Genomic DNA, 15,182 nt, shown 5'->3' on the forward strand with positions numbered 1-15,182 from the left:
AAAATGTAACGTGTGTTTTATTGCGTGCAGGATTAGCAATACATGAGTGGCCTGGTGGCACAGAACAGGCTCTGAACAGTGTCCACAAAGAGGAAGTGGGCCTCTCGGGTTCGACTTATCCCTTCGGGGCTCATATTGTCCTGCAGCATGTGGATGAAGGTAGAGTGAAACTCGCTGTCGGGATGGTGGTCATCACAGAAAAGCTCGCTCGTTTCCGTCATCTCCAGCTTCTGAAATCTCTTAGCCCCCACCAGGTAGAGACTCCACAAGTCTTCGGGTGCCGCATCGGGGCCCTGGTGTTCACAAATCTGACACCGCGAAAATATGGATTTCCTTCCTTCTCTGTTTCAACTTTAAAGCATGTATGTAATTGTGTACCGGTAATAGGAGGACCCACCTTTATGATAATATGTTCTGGACCACTTTGGGCATTCCATTTGCTCCAGGAGAAGGTGCAGACGGACGCAAAAAGGGCCATCTGTTCATAGGCAACGTGTTCCCTAAGTGGGTCCTTTATACACACACACACACACAAAGTGAACATTTTATAAAATATGAATCCTATAGTGTTGTGCAGAAGTCATTTTGAAAGCCCCCCCGCCCCCCCCCCCCCCTTATCTCAGGGGGCGGCCATTTTGCCACTTGCTGTCAACGGCAAATTACTTCAGTGCCTTAGGGCTGAGGTAACAACCAATCACGGCTCACCTAAATTTTTAGTATGGTCATGTTCACAATAATAATAATGCACTAGATTTATATAGCGCTTTTTTGGACACTCAGAGACTCTTCACAGTGGGTGCATTATTTGTGCACTTTCACACATTCACACACTGGTGGCGGTAAACTACTTAAGTAGCCACAGCTGCCCTGGGGGTAGGCTGACGGAAGCGTGGCTGCTATCACCAAAAATTTGCACCTTACAGACACCAGTGTGAGTGACACTGGAGGCAATGCGTGTGAAGTGTCTTGCCCAAGGACACGACGACACATGACTCGGAGAGAGCGGGGAATCAAACAGCCAACCTTACGGTTACTGGGCGGCCGTCTCTACGCCCTGAGCCACGGCCGCCACTTCATAAGCTGAGCATTGACTGGACCTGAGCAACTGATGTCATTTTCAGTCGACAGCAAGTGGCAAAATGTCCACCCCCAAGATGGATAAAAACAGGCCGATTAAAAAAAACAATTTGGCTTTTAAGGCAGCGGCTGCATTTTGAGATTCCAATGTGAGGGGAAGTTGAACTAAAATGCTTTAGCCGCGTGGTGGGCAAACTTAATTTTTAAAATGGACTGAAAGAGACCAGGTCTTTCGTAGATGATATTTAAAATAAATAAATACATTTAAATGTTTGGTAAAATAAGTCAAATAGTTTATAAAAATATGATTTATTCTCATTTTTCTACTTAGTTTTTTAATTCGTTATAATTAATCATTTAAACACTGTAAAGTCAGTTTACTTGGCTATTTTTGAGTATATTTACAATTATTTCATCAAAAAATTTCAATTTACATGTCAAATTTTCTATTTTACGAATATTGTATAGTTTACAAATACAAAATGTAAATGCACATTAAATTTTTGTGATATTTTGTCATTTACAATTGCAATTTTTGTAATGTAAATGTAAAATTATTTATGATAATTTTTTGACAAATGATTTTATTGAAAATACATCAATTTTTAAGGTATTTTAATAAAATAATTCACCTTTTTAAATGTTAATTACCGGTATATTAAAATTTAACTAATTTAATAAAATGTATGTGAAATTGTTTACTATTAATTTTTTTATCATTGTTTACATCGTTGAATGAAAAAAAATCAAGAATTGACTGTTTTTATTTAATTGAATCAATTAAAAATGTTAAATGTATTCGTTTATTTGACCAATTATTGAATAGAATGGTAAATGTATGACGTCAAATTTTCCTTACTATTTAAAAATATATATATTTAAGGAAATAATACAAAGTGAATGGAAGAAATATTACGTTTGTGTGTGTATCCTTGAATTGGCATGAATACGACATGATACAGTCATCACTTTTCTAAAAGGACAAATCTAATGATGTGTAAGACTTTGTAGCGATGGCGACCTTGCGGCAGGAAGTGACAAACTTGTCGGTGTGCTCGTTGACAAAGATGTTGATCCCCGCCTTGAGCATGGCCTGCTGCAGGTCGAGCGCACTCATCCACTTGTCAAAAAGGTTTGCGAGGCCCACCTCTCGGTCTGTCTGCAGCATGCACTGATTCCCCTGGAATATAGACACCAAAACTTGGTCCCAAACTATCCTATATATCGCCCTCTGCTTTCTGTGATGCCCACCTGGATGGTGATGCGGAGGTCAATGAGCGCCCCGTGGATGCTGAAGAGCGCCGAGTCTTTGCCCAAAGGTCGCAGCTCCCAGCTCCGGAAGGGAAAGTTGGCATAGGTGTACTGCATCAACACGAAGGGGTAGAAGGTATCCATCTTGAAGGACACCTTTGCCACCACACCTGCCTCCTCCTCATCCTCCTCCACTGCCCTCTCCCCCTCCCCCTCCCCCTCCCCCTCCCCCTCCCCCTCCTCCTCTTGCGCATGGTCTCGGTAAGAGAAGTCGCTGATACCGTCCATTCTCCAGTACTTGCCTATGTGACGAAAGATCACAAAAGAATTATTCAAACAAATTCAACTTTGCATGATGTTACAGTGGCTTAAACGTCGCTTACAGTACATATAAGTACTGTTTGTTTGGATTTCACTTTCAAGCATTGTACAATCCATTGATTTACTATTGTTTGAGGTGCTTCACTGTAATTACTTTGCAATGTAACACAAAACTTTTGTAAAGCATGGTTTAGGATCGACTTTGGTGGGGGCCAGCCAGGCACAGAGTTAAGGGGGCTATTGCCCCTTCAGGCCACTCCCAACAACTGCCACTGCTGGAACTTAACCTCCTAAGGCCCAAGCTGTTTTTTACATGCAAAGTGCTATCCACGTATGTGGCCACTAAGCCTTAGGAGGTTAAAATGAAATACAACTGGACTGTAGTTGGGCAATGTTTCTTTTGCGTAACACAAGTAGTCGCAAACTTTACAAAACACTGAAATAGGACACGGGATTGTGCGAAAAGAAATGAATGAAATTTCCTACCTTCTGCATCCCAGCGACCCACTCGAGGGGTTTCTAAGAATACCACCGTGTCAGGGAGTTTCACAGACAAGCCCACAAGTAGGGAGACGGCTTCCTCATCTTCTGTTTGATTTGACTTCTCAGGAATATATTGGAAAACTTTCAACCCCACCTGTGACATCTACAAAACACGACAAGTAAAGATCCATGGAAACAATCGTCCTGAAATGTCAGCTGTTTGTGTTTTTGTCCACCTTTCGGATTTCCCAGCCTTTGACGTAATGAGACTGCGGAGGAAGGTGGAACAATTGATAGTAGAAGACTCCACCCAGAGGTGTGTACTTCCTCAGGTCCACCACCTCGACGCCTTCGCCATAAACCGTCATGTCATCCTCCGGGGGCGGCGGGGTCGCCTCGGCTGGGCAGGCGGAAGGATACAGCATTGCCGTGACTTCAACATTACATTTGATACACACGCAACCAACTGCAGAGAACGTAAACACATTTAAATGCTCATAGTTAATCTTATGATGGAAAAAGTTTAACCTGGGACCTGAAGAACAGCCGAAAAGTACACAACAGTGTTGTATTTCATCTTTACATGAACCGCTGACAGTTCGTTTAAAATGCATGAAGTTGCCCATACCTGTTCTCCATTACTACTGCTCCAGTTTCTTTCTTCCATACAACACTGAGTAGGCCTAGCAGTTGTTTGTACCCTGACATGTCATCAAAAAGGTACAGACATGGTCCCTTTGCCAGTTTGGACCATTTATGTTCCTTTTCTAACCATAAACAGTACTTATTTGTACCTTAGGTTTTTACTGTGAACCCTGCAAGGTAAGTAAGGCCTTGAAGACCAAAAATGGACACCTACATTCCCTTTTCCTGGCAGTCATGACGTGAATCAGGCTTACCTGCGAGGACCTCCACCTGCGTTATGATCTGGTTATCTCCATCACCTGCATGGGTACTGGCTCTGGACAGTTGACTTTCTGTAGCCTCCATGAAAAAAAAACAACAACAACTGATTTTGACCAATATTTAAACACAACATGCTTGGATTGAAGGGACTTTCTCAACTCAAATCTGCTTTACATATTAAGCACTTGAAAAACAAGCAAGTGCTGTTTGTACTTATGTAAATATTTGTTCAAAACTGCTATTTTATGATCACCGTCTGATGTCTTGGTCATATTTGCCTGATTTACTGGTAATGAATGCATTTTTTTTTTGATTTTTTTTTACAGTGTATGTGGTGGTGCGTATCTCTTCAGACTCTCGGCCCGGCTGCACTTCCTCTTCTACGATTTGCTCCTGCTCCTGCTCCTCGGCAGGCTCTTCCTCCTGCTTCTGCTCCTCCTGCGCCTCCTCCTGAGTTTCCTTCGCCTCATCCTCCTGCTCCATTACTTCCGACGGAACCTCCCCGAATACGCTGAGCAACCTTGGAACCACATGGCAGCCAATCAATCTACGAGTTGTGGATAGTGACGTAACGTGGGGGATTGACAGACCTGGGAGGGGCGGTGCTTATTTTCATGTGGGTCATCCTGGACAGTGTGGACAAGTGGTCGTAGCTGGTGTGAAGGATCCGCAAGGCAATGTTGCTGGTCGCGAGCTGCTTGGTCAGCTCAAAGCCCATGCCCACCTCCTTGAAGGTCAAACATTTAAACCTGAGATGTCACACAGATAAATGAACACTGCCCAAGTATTTGGCCGTCTTCAATGACCTTCCACTCTGTACCTTGACTTCCTCATGAGGTTGGCCCACAAACACAGCGTGATGTTGTCACCTTTAATCACGGCCTGCATGTTGCCTGTTTCTGTGTCAATGTTGTTGCTGGCCCCCTAGGCATACACCCGTCGCACTTCATTAGGTACACTTCCACAACACAACACAATCAAAATATACGATTTGGGAGCACAAGGATCCCCCATGGATCAATATAAAACCACTGTACCACTGCAGCACACTAGAATTTATGTACCGATCTATTCATCCATCCATACATCCATCCAACCAACCAAAGAAACAGACAACCATGCATACAATACAGTACCTACAGTCGATATAAAAAATCTACACACCCCTTTGCAGATGCCGGCTTTCCTGATATTATGGTTTCATTTTTGAAGGTTTTGTTCTAACACTCACTATTTAGAACTGTTTATATCATATGTTTCAGGGACACTCAGAGGACAGAACTAAAGGATTTTTACAAGTGCATTTTTTAATCCATCCTTTGTTGCCTTCAGTGACAGTCTGAAATCATGGCTTTGCTCACAAAACTGAGCAATTTTTTCATCTCACTGCCCTGAATTGTTTTAGCCATTCATCCTTCTGTCCATGTGATACCAAGTGGCTCATATTTTGACAGCCAAGAAGCTAAACCACAATATCAGACACACCTCTTAATATGTTGTCAGGCATGTCTACAAAACTGACCACAAAATTAAACATAATATTGTCAAATGAATACATTTCAAAATTGACTATTATCTCTGTATAGGCCGGAATTGTGACAATGAGGCATAATGTGAGTGGCCAGTGCGTGCACCTTGAGGATGTCCATGCTGGTGTTGAGAATCTTAGCGTAGACTGTGTCCTGAAGATGCAAGAGCGCTTCCTGGTATTTGGGGATGTAATTTGCGTCGCTCACCTCCCTGAGCAGCATCTCCAGCTCTTCGATCAGCTGCGTGCCAGGGACACAATCAGTGCTGGAAATAACGAGAGGACATGTTGCAGTGATAGTAAAAAGACCTGTAAAGCGACGTTACACTGCTTGAACACGGCCTTTATACTGCATTCTGTGTCATCTCTCCACAAGCTGATGAATGTGTTGATATCCTGCTGCACTGCCGGGTCCGGAATGTCACTGCATTGCATGTATTTCTTCCACTGTATGAACACAAACGACTCCAATATGTGAGGGTATCAAACTTTGAATGTTGGAATCAGACAGTTGTGACTTAGTCAAATAAAAATAAACAACACATTCATGTTGGAAAGTGTTCTGAAATGTATCTTGGTCTCAGTTTTTAGGTCACAAACTCCTGAAATTTCAACAGAAATGAGTATTCCCCCCACTGTACCTTGGACATTTGTGCAGCATCATTTTTATTCTTCATCACAGCCAAATAATTATTTTCCAGAAGGGAACGTAGTTCTCGCAGCTCACCTTCCCTGCGTTCACTGTCCTTTAAGCAAAAACAACACTGAGTAAGTTATTTAATAAAGCATACATAGCAATGTTAGTTGGGTACCTTCGCCTCAAGCATATCCAAGATTTCCTGCCTTCTTTGCCTTTCCAACCTTTCCTGTTCTTCTCTCTCCGCTCGAATCTGGGCCTCCTCTGTACACCAAAACAACGTTTACACTTTCATGCCTTTATAAATAAGTTTGGAGGTATTTGACAACCTTCTTCTCGCAATCTTCGTTGCTCTTCCTCGAGCTTTAGCTTCGCCTTTTGAGCTTTGGTCAGCTTGGGGCCCTTTTTACCCTGGAATACATCAAACATAATATTATCCAACCATAATGCTAAGGTGGCTCTGCAACTGTGTGTAGTGACAGAAGAGGCATTCAAGTCTAAAGTAAAGGCACAACTAATGACACTGATGGGATTACCTTTTTCTTGGGAGGCTTCCATTCAACCACAGGATATAGCACAAGAATTGTTTTAAGAAGGGCAATCACAAACCATGCAAATCCAGGATGAAAAAAGAAATATTAGAACTTGCAATATAGAGGTGGATGCATTGTTAGGAGTATTAAACAATCTCACCATGACGACTCAGTGGGTCCTGTATTTAAGGAAATTGTTTTGACAGTAAACTGTTAGCTGCCCTGGAAATAAAGAATCGAAATAGAAATAAAGATTGAAGTTAAGCCATTAATTCTATGGCACAAAATGTAAAAATACAAATAAAAACAGGTTTTCATCAGGGTTTCGTTTGTTACCGAATTCGACACTCCCGGGCGTTGTCAGATCTCCATGGCAACAGACACGCAACACTATTTTTAACCGTGCGTTGATATCATGTCGAAATTGTGCAACGGGATTTTTTCTTTTTCTTTATTTTTATTTTTTATTCCATGATTAATTTTTATGTGTCGTTTTAAAATGTACATTACGTGAAGCATTGCATTTTGTTTTCATAAAACTAAATTGAGCATGTAAACTGCGTTGAACATCTATTGAAGATCCATTATTTTCCATTTTTATTCTTGCTCATTATATCTTGTAATGTTTATGCTTTTAGACTGTGTTCAAATCAGTCGATCAGAATCGATCACAAATGTTTACGCCAGTGCTTGTTGTGATTTACGACATTAGGAACGACGTACGGCAGCCTTTCTCTGCTAGCCTCTCCACAAGGACAACTTGAAGATTCCTCTCAATTATTACTTAATTTGGCGATATACGGCTCTAAAAGCAACACACCGACGTGTGTATGTATCTCCTTAACATTATCCTAAGACGTATTTTTACCAGACTTGATGCAATGTGATTTATAACTGCTTGTTTGCTAATGTGCTGTTGTTGTTAAAGCTAAAGTGCTCGTCAGTCCTTGCACTGTTTTCGTCTTACAAGTTACAACAATAAGTTGTAGATGATTTTCTGATGACTCCTTTTCGATTTAGGGGTGTCGCCCCACTTCTCACATGGCCAACCCACTACGAAGTGAAGTTATTAGGCTTTATAAAAACGTAAGTGATTTTTTGGTGTCATGCATTCAAAGTTTTACTGTTGCTGTAGCAAATCCTGTGCAAACACTTCTGTAATGTGCTATTTGCCATGAAACAAAACAAAATGAAACATCTTTTGCCCGGCAACGTTTTCCCACCAGCACTAATTTGCATAATGTGTGATTTTTTTCCTTTTGGAAAAACTTAACCCTATTTTCTCATTTAGAGTAATTGGTACAATATTTGTAGCTTTGACGCACATACAGTATCTACAATCAAAACAATGCAACATGTCGTTACATCACTGTTTTTTGAGCATATAAATGATGAGCCATGTCTTTGGCACTGTTCAGCTCAATCACCTTGCACTGGGCTCCTTTCTTGTCATACAGAGCATGATGTTTAATATAGCAGCCAGTTTTCATAGTTAGCAATGATAACTCTGCTGTAAAGAAGACAAAACAAAAACCAACCAGACAAAACTAAAAAATAATTGATAAATAAAATGTTATCTGCCTTACTTGCAGGTTATGTTTTGTATGTGGTGATCAAATTGTGTTTCTGTACTGTCCACAAGCTGCTGTATCTTGGTCGGGACTACCCAGAGGGATCGGCCTTTTTCCGAGAGCGCCTCAAGTCAGCCTTCATGAAAAATAAAGATGTGGCGGACCCCGAGCACATCAAAAAGCTTGTGGGACGAGGAGAGTTTGTCATCAAGGAACTAGAGGCACTCTACTTCCTCAAGAAATACAGAGCCATGAAGAAGCGGTACTATGACCCGGAAACATAATTGCACCAAGGATTTAAGTATAATTATGAAATCCTTGCCTGGACTTTAGTGAAGAATGGCTCTGTCCATTTGCCATAATTATTCATGTCAGCTATTTAACTTGTGTTTCTTGTATACACAAGCACTCTTGGGCACACACTCAAAAATTAACATTTTAATATGTTATTTGATTTTAAAGTATTGTTGAAGCGATTTGTGGTTGTTGTGTAGCAACAAACAGAAGCAGGCTTTGTGTTAGAATAATGTGGAAGCAGCCATACTTACACAACTGCAACTGTTAATTTATTGCTAGCAACAAAACATACAGCCATACATTCTTTGAGTATGATGTTCTACGGATTCAAGGAGAATCTGTGACAAATGAATGTAAACATATGTAAATCCAATCTGTAAAGAAAAGCATGACTGTTCCAACAAAATAAATGTGAACAAAACAAGAAGGCCTCACGTACTTGGATTGCACTCACAGTCAGTATTATAGTGAACAATTGGCTTAAAAAAGCCACTTTGTTCCAAATATCAACTTCTAAATAGACAAATGTGTGACGTGAGTAATATAATTGGCTTGTGTGATGGTTTAGGTTTAGGAAATGGCAGAAGGCCTGAGTAGAAAAACAGCTCATGTGAATCCGCAGTTAGAGAATTGCAAAAATGCAGGGAACAATGTAGCCTATATACTTTATTTGTGACATGTTTCCACTGTAAAATATATGCTTTTAGCTTGATAATGGTTGGGAAACGCTGATCTAGACTGACCCTGGTGACAGAATACTACAAGGAAAATAATATGAATCTCATGTAGGTGTGTTGCATTTCATGTAGTCCAGCTCAATTAGTCCAGCTCAATGTTGCAGAAAGCGGGATTCTGGTTGCCGTGGTTGTCTTTGGTTTGTGCCACGTCAGGCTTATCAGTCATTAGCTTAAGAGGAAAAACAGATATAGAAGTAAGGAATGGCACAGAGTGTTCCATCAGGTAATTTAAAACGATAATTGTACACTTACTCTGTCCTTGAGTGCTTTGAATATGCAAAAGACAGTTGTGTCTCTTTTCACCAAAGTAAGCCTTGAATCCACTTTGCGCTTCCATCCTCCTGAAATTACAATAACAGATTTTTTTTATTTTTATTTTTATTTTTTTTTATTTTTTTTAAAGCAGACTGTGTCAAAAATGTTCATACCTGTGACAAGGCTGATAAACAGGCCCACTAAGATGGTTATGATGGTTCCAATGGGACTGAAGTAAAGGTAGGACAGGGAGTACCAGTTATCAGCCAGTAGATTCCTTGCAAAGAAAAAAAACCTAAAATCTGTCAAAATACTAAGCAAAATGCCCTCGAGTCGCATACCTGTCATGGTCGGGTTGCGCTGGGGAGGTAGCAATGTTGCTCATGTGAGCGGGCAAGGCTGTGGAGGTCCAGTTGAAGTTGTCCGAGGCGGTCAGGTTACAGCCCTCAGTGGTGAAAGACAGGGGTCGACTCAGATAGGAAGGCGGGGGGAATATTTGGGCACCGATGCCCACCCAGAGCGACATGACGAGGCCTGACACCAGACCTGACAAGGCTCCCTGAAACATTTAAGTCTCTTGGATGCTTTGGTACAATACCTCAACATATGAGCTATTGTGCTGACTGTTTTTTTGTTTTGTTTTTGACTGAGTGAAAGTTTGACAGCTGGATGGCAGCAACTAACATCACAACAAATAGTTTAGAAGATAGTGAACAAGAAAAATATGTTTTGTGTTCAGTTTTGCCTATCGGACAGACGGACGCTAGTTAATGGTAACACACGATGCAAAACGATATAGACAGGCTAATGAAACTAGCATCAGTGTTGCAGTAGTTATAATTAGGGCTGAACAAATAACCAATTCATATCAGCATTGCAATGTAGTAATTGCAATGGCATCATTTTTCAAAAGCATGCAGACCTGATTATTATACACAATAGATTGCGACTCACTTTGGAATTGGCAAAAGGACAGATGATACCTAGTGAGAACAGCCCCAGTAAAGGACCTCCAATGATGCCAAAGATGCTGATGGTGGCCTATATGGAAGAAGAGCAACATTCATAGAAGAACAGATAACATTTATTTCACTGATATGAGGCACAACCTGCAATATTCCACCCATGAGTGAGGCCAGTCCTGCCATCCCGATGCATAACACGCCATATAAAAAGCCTGCAAACATTCACATTACGTGTACAACAAAGTCATTTAACATACGGTGGACATGAATGCTTACTCAGGACTTTGGAGATGAAGAACAGCTTCTTGTCGGACACTGGCATGTGTGGCTTGATCAGGTCTTCCACAGTCACTGCAGCTAATGCGTTGATGCTGGAAGACACTGTGCTGCTTGTGATAGGACAACACAGTCAATCACGCTGAAATTATGAAACCTTCGATTTTTAAAGTGGAGTGAGAAGGACCTTAGTGAGCCGCTGTATGCCGCTGCCACAAATAGTCCAGGCAGGCCAGGGTAGTCTCCCAGGATGTCCATCACCAAATACGGCATCAACTAGAAATGGACAAAATGTAGCTGCTTTAGGTTGCTCTCATTCAGGGATGGCCAAACATTTTTTTTTGTAGCAGGCCCGGTCGGTCATTTGTAAATCAGGTTAAAAAAGAAAGAAAATAAATATATTTGTCTACAAAGTAGTTCATTTTAACATTAATAATAATTCATTTATAAATTAACCAATTATTTAATAAAGTAACTACAAACATGTTAAGTATAGTGTGCCATTTTTATTTTTATGGTAAATCTACTCATCAAAAATCTTTAATGTTTATGGAAAGTTATGTTCCTATTTTATGGTATTGAATTTTTTTGTATTATTGCTTACAGTATATTTATTGTACACATTTCTATTTTATGATCTAAAATAAATAATCCAAAAAATTTTTAAGTAAAATTGCTTATTTTCCATAAACAATAATTACATGTATATATTTTTTTATGAAATGTTAACTGTTTTGTTAGTTTTATTTATTATTTACAAAATATTATCAGTGATTTAATTCATTAAAAAAATATTCACTTATTTTATACATTCAAAAATATGTTTGCATTTTTTTCCTTATAGTACAAATGTGTTTACATTATTGTTTACAAAAATAATCAACCAGTTATTGATAATAATAACAATAATATGCATAAGATACATTTTGAAATGTTAAATATGTATGTTACTGTTTTTTATTGTATTATCTACATATACATTAACCAATATTGTCTTCTTTTTATTATGATATTTTTTTACAATGAATACATTAACCAGTAACCTAATGACAAAATTAACATGAAAAGTCATTGTAAAGTACTGTGCACAACCATGTTAAATTAAATGCACTAAATATCACAGAACTCTTGATTATATCAACACTGTGGGCCGGATTTTAAAACGTAGCAGGTCATACTTTTCCCATTCCTGATCTAATTTCACATTTCATGTATTACTGAACCTGATCTGGAGCGGAAACCATGCCGGCAGTCCACGGGTCACAGTTCTTGTACACCGAATAGAGGCACAACCCGGCGAAGACAGACAACAGCAGGATGCACCACAGCCCAATCAGATTGATGAACAACGATCTGGGAATTTTGAAGGCAAACAACGGATGAAGAACAACATTTCGGCAGTCAGCTCAAGTAAAAACTGACAATTTGGCGTGCGTGATGCTCTTGCAGGAGATGTAGCGCTGAACCTGGGCCTGGTTTATGCCGTAGATGCTGACCCAGACAAACGTCCCTCCGAAGGTGACGGTCCAGAACGTGTGCCTCTTCTGTGGTTTGGGGTCAAAGCTGGCGAATGACAGCACGTTTCAGTCATTGTTGTGCTATTTGGAAAGACGCTGACAGTGGGCTTTTCATTTTCAAATAATGTTACAATACACAGATGGCCAAAAGAAGGTCAGCCATTTTGTCTTGTACTGCCACTTGGTGTCAACTGAAAATGACATCACAGCTTTGCCTAATGCTGCATTCGAGGAAGGTGGGAAGCCGGATTTTTGCAACTTCATAGTTCATACCAGGAAATGTACATGGAGATCTGTTGCAAAGTCAGAAAAAAAAGGAGCCCCCGACATCATCGACTCTGGTTTCAATCTGACGTCACGCGACAATGGCAATCCCCATAAAGACAAAATCCGTGAATGGCAAAATATAATTTATGCAACATAAGAAATATTTAAAATATAACAATTAAGTTAAAAGAAATAGTTATTGGAAATAAGTAACTTATTAGAAATAAGTTACTTCACGTAACCAAACATGAGTTGGACTGACTGCGTTAACCAGAACTGCAAACAATTTATTGGAATCAGCCATTTTTGTTATTTACATTCGCTCAGAACGTTTTGAGGTCGGAACTGGGAGAATCCAAGTGTCATGTGTCCAACTTCCCACCGTCCTCGAATGCAGCATTAGACACCGTGATGTCATTTTCAGTTGACATCAAGTGGCGTTAAATGACAAAATGGCTGGGGCTCCAGGTGGTGGAGTGGTACTGTCACTTGCCTACGATGCAGGTTGGTGTGGGTTCGCTTCCCTGCCTGGGAGACCATGATTGTATGTGTTTGTGTGAGTGAGTGCAAAAAAAAGTTAAATGACAAAATGCCCGCCCCCTGAAATTCACATAAACTGTTGTTTTTTTCGCTGAATTCCTATTCCACAAATGCAATATTAATCAGAATGCAGTGTTTAAACACGTGTGGGTACATACACATCGAACATATTGTTGTAAAGAACATTTTTGACTTGAATCCTCCTTTGATATACCTCTGTTGCATGCACTGTATTTTTCCTGATATTTCATCACACTCACTCCCAAAAGTCGAGCCTCCCTCCTTGACGGGAATCCGAAATAATGAGTCCGACTCCGCCTTTGAGAACCACGCAGCGGATGATAACTGACAGGAAGCCCGCAAGCATGACACCAACCTGGGGGGGAAGGGCAGTCAGCACTGAATTAATCAGGTTGCCTGACCCCCCCCAGTTAATCCTCTAGTCAAAATCCTACCTGGAAAACATCTGTCCACACCACTGCCTTCAGCCCACCCTGTACAACAAATGTGCTCAGAGTGTGGTGATTTTCAAGCCGCATATTCCGATCTCATACTTACCATGGTGCAGTAAAAGGTGCACACCACACCTGTGGAAATCACCGCGCTCCAAAGCTCCATCCCAGTGACTGAAGTGCAAGGCAAAAGTGTGAGCGTGACTGCACTTTGTAGCACCTTTGAGTAGAGTGCGGGGCACAATACCTTGGTTCAAAGCCAGGGCCGGGGTGTAAATGACGATGCCCGTGTAGAGGATCTAGACAAAAATGCCAAATGTTAAAAGCACAGCAAGAGTGACAACTGTCTGTCTTTTTTTTAATGGCTTCTTACTGTCTGCACAATGAAGAGAAGTGTTCCCAATAGGCGGGTTGCTCTGCTAAAACGGAGTTCCAGATACTTGACAGAAGACAAAAACAAATAATTTGCAAAGTATGTAGGTTATCCCCCAAAAATAAACATTCCTTGTAGGCCATTAACAATGATCTCAAATGCCGTTCATGTAGGTTTTTTTTCTATGTTCAATTTGCCATTCACCCTCAATGTTATACAATATTCATTATTCATGTATAATTACAGTTAGTATACATAGTATAGTGTAAATGTATACAGGTATATAATATTTAGATCGATGATTCTTATGTGCTGCTATTGTCATGGTGAAAACATAAATGCCTGCAAATCAAAGTATTTAGTAAGTTAGAAACTAATTGAAGTAACTGTTTTTCATATTAGCTTATGGTTTATTTGCCTTTATTTCAGTTCATAGTTTACATCCGTACCTCATAAGTGCTGGTGATGGACAGCCTGTAGAATACTGGGAGGAACACCTCAGAAGTCACCACCATGCTCATGAAATAGGACAGACCATAAAATACAATGCTGGCTCCATAACGGTACACCTATAGAAAGACATTTCTTGTTAGAGATTCACACACAATATTTGGGCCATTCCTGTATTGGAGGACTTTTTCTGTCTTATTATATCTGTTTTTCATGTTTGTGTGTCATTCAAACTAATGCAACCCTGTTACTCGACTATCTGAAAAAGACATAATTCATTCAGATCTTACCTCGGCCGGGTTGGAGAGCACCGTGATGGCTGACATGAAGCTGGCCGTGAGGGACAAGGAGACGGGCAGAGCTGTGAGCCGGCGTCCGCCCGTCAGGAAGTCGTCCGAGCTCTTTAGGGCCCGGTCTGTCCAGGCATAGTAAACTCCGATGGCGGCGGACACAGCCAACATGAAAGCGAACACCACATAGTCGGCAGCCGCAAAAGAGGCCCCAACAAACGGGGCCACTGACATTCTAATGGAAATAAAACTTATGATATTCGGTCATGTGTTTCGTGAAATGCTAGACTGGGCAAAAAGCAGGACTTGAGCCCTTTTATGTTTTGTGAAGGAGGAAGGGGGTGGTGAACATTCCAGGCAGGTACATGAAGGCAAGGAGGCAAGAGACCTGTATGGCCAGATATCATCAGTCCGCACGCACGCACGCAAAAACAAACCTTGGGATTAGGTCTGTAT

The 15,182-nt window shown here is 40.7% G+C and overlaps 3 protein-coding genes across 3 annotated transcripts; 1 reads left to right on the forward strand and 2 right to left on the reverse strand.

The window, feature by feature from the left end:
* dnai7 (dynein axonemal intermediate chain 7) lies at positions 1–7,106 on the reverse strand. The gene is made up of 18 exons (XM_086058788.1): positions 7,073–7,106; positions 6,897–6,958; positions 6,740–6,754; positions 6,533–6,614; positions 6,379–6,467; positions 6,208–6,312; positions 5,876–6,013; positions 5,673–5,807; positions 4,859–4,962; positions 4,629–4,787; positions 4,363–4,558; positions 4,032–4,116; positions 3,369–3,532; positions 3,136–3,295; positions 2,329–2,630; positions 2,099–2,257; positions 398–511; positions 1–308 (listed from the first exon to the last, which is right to left on the reverse strand). Exons 2-18 carry the CDS (start codon positions 6,897–6,899, stop codon positions 33–35), a joined length of 2,286 nt encoding a protein of 761 aa, XP_085914914.1. The 5' UTR covers positions 6,900–6,958; positions 7,073–7,106; the 3' UTR covers positions 1–32.
* Positions 7,107–7,445: 339 nt separating this feature from the next.
* On the forward strand, positions 7,446–9,025 carry lyrm5a (LYR motif containing 5a). Its single transcript, XM_086059987.1, has 3 exons — positions 7,446–7,564; positions 7,757–7,822; positions 8,379–9,025. Exons 2-3 carry the CDS (start codon positions 7,778–7,780, stop codon positions 8,589–8,591), a joined length of 258 nt encoding a protein of 85 aa, XP_085916113.1. The 5' UTR covers positions 7,446–7,564; positions 7,757–7,777; the 3' UTR covers positions 8,592–9,025.
* On the reverse strand, positions 8,858–15,033 carry slc5a8 (solute carrier family 5 member 8). Its single transcript, XM_086059986.1, is given in 18 exon segments — positions 8,858–9,424; positions 9,427–9,510; positions 9,594–9,682; positions 9,770–9,873; positions 9,938–10,155; positions 10,551–10,637; positions 10,706–10,773; positions 10,838–10,947; positions 11,025–11,113; positions 12,061–12,190; positions 12,260–12,400; positions 13,422–13,537; positions 13,617–13,655; positions 13,720–13,787; positions 13,861–13,912; positions 13,987–14,052; positions 14,436–14,555; positions 14,727–15,033. Coding segments are annotated over 18 exon segments (1,854 nt in total). The 5' UTR covers positions 14,961–15,033; the 3' UTR covers positions 8,858–9,385.
* Positions 15,034–15,182: the final 149 nt, after the last annotated feature.

The sequence above is a fragment of the Leptonotus elevatus genome, chromosome 17, assembly GCF_054856555.1.
Source record: "Leptonotus elevatus isolate MCC_2025b chromosome 17, RoL_Lele_1.0, whole genome shotgun sequence".
Classification (NCBI taxonomy): Eukaryota; Metazoa; Chordata; class Actinopteri; order Syngnathiformes; family Syngnathidae; genus Leptonotus; species Leptonotus elevatus.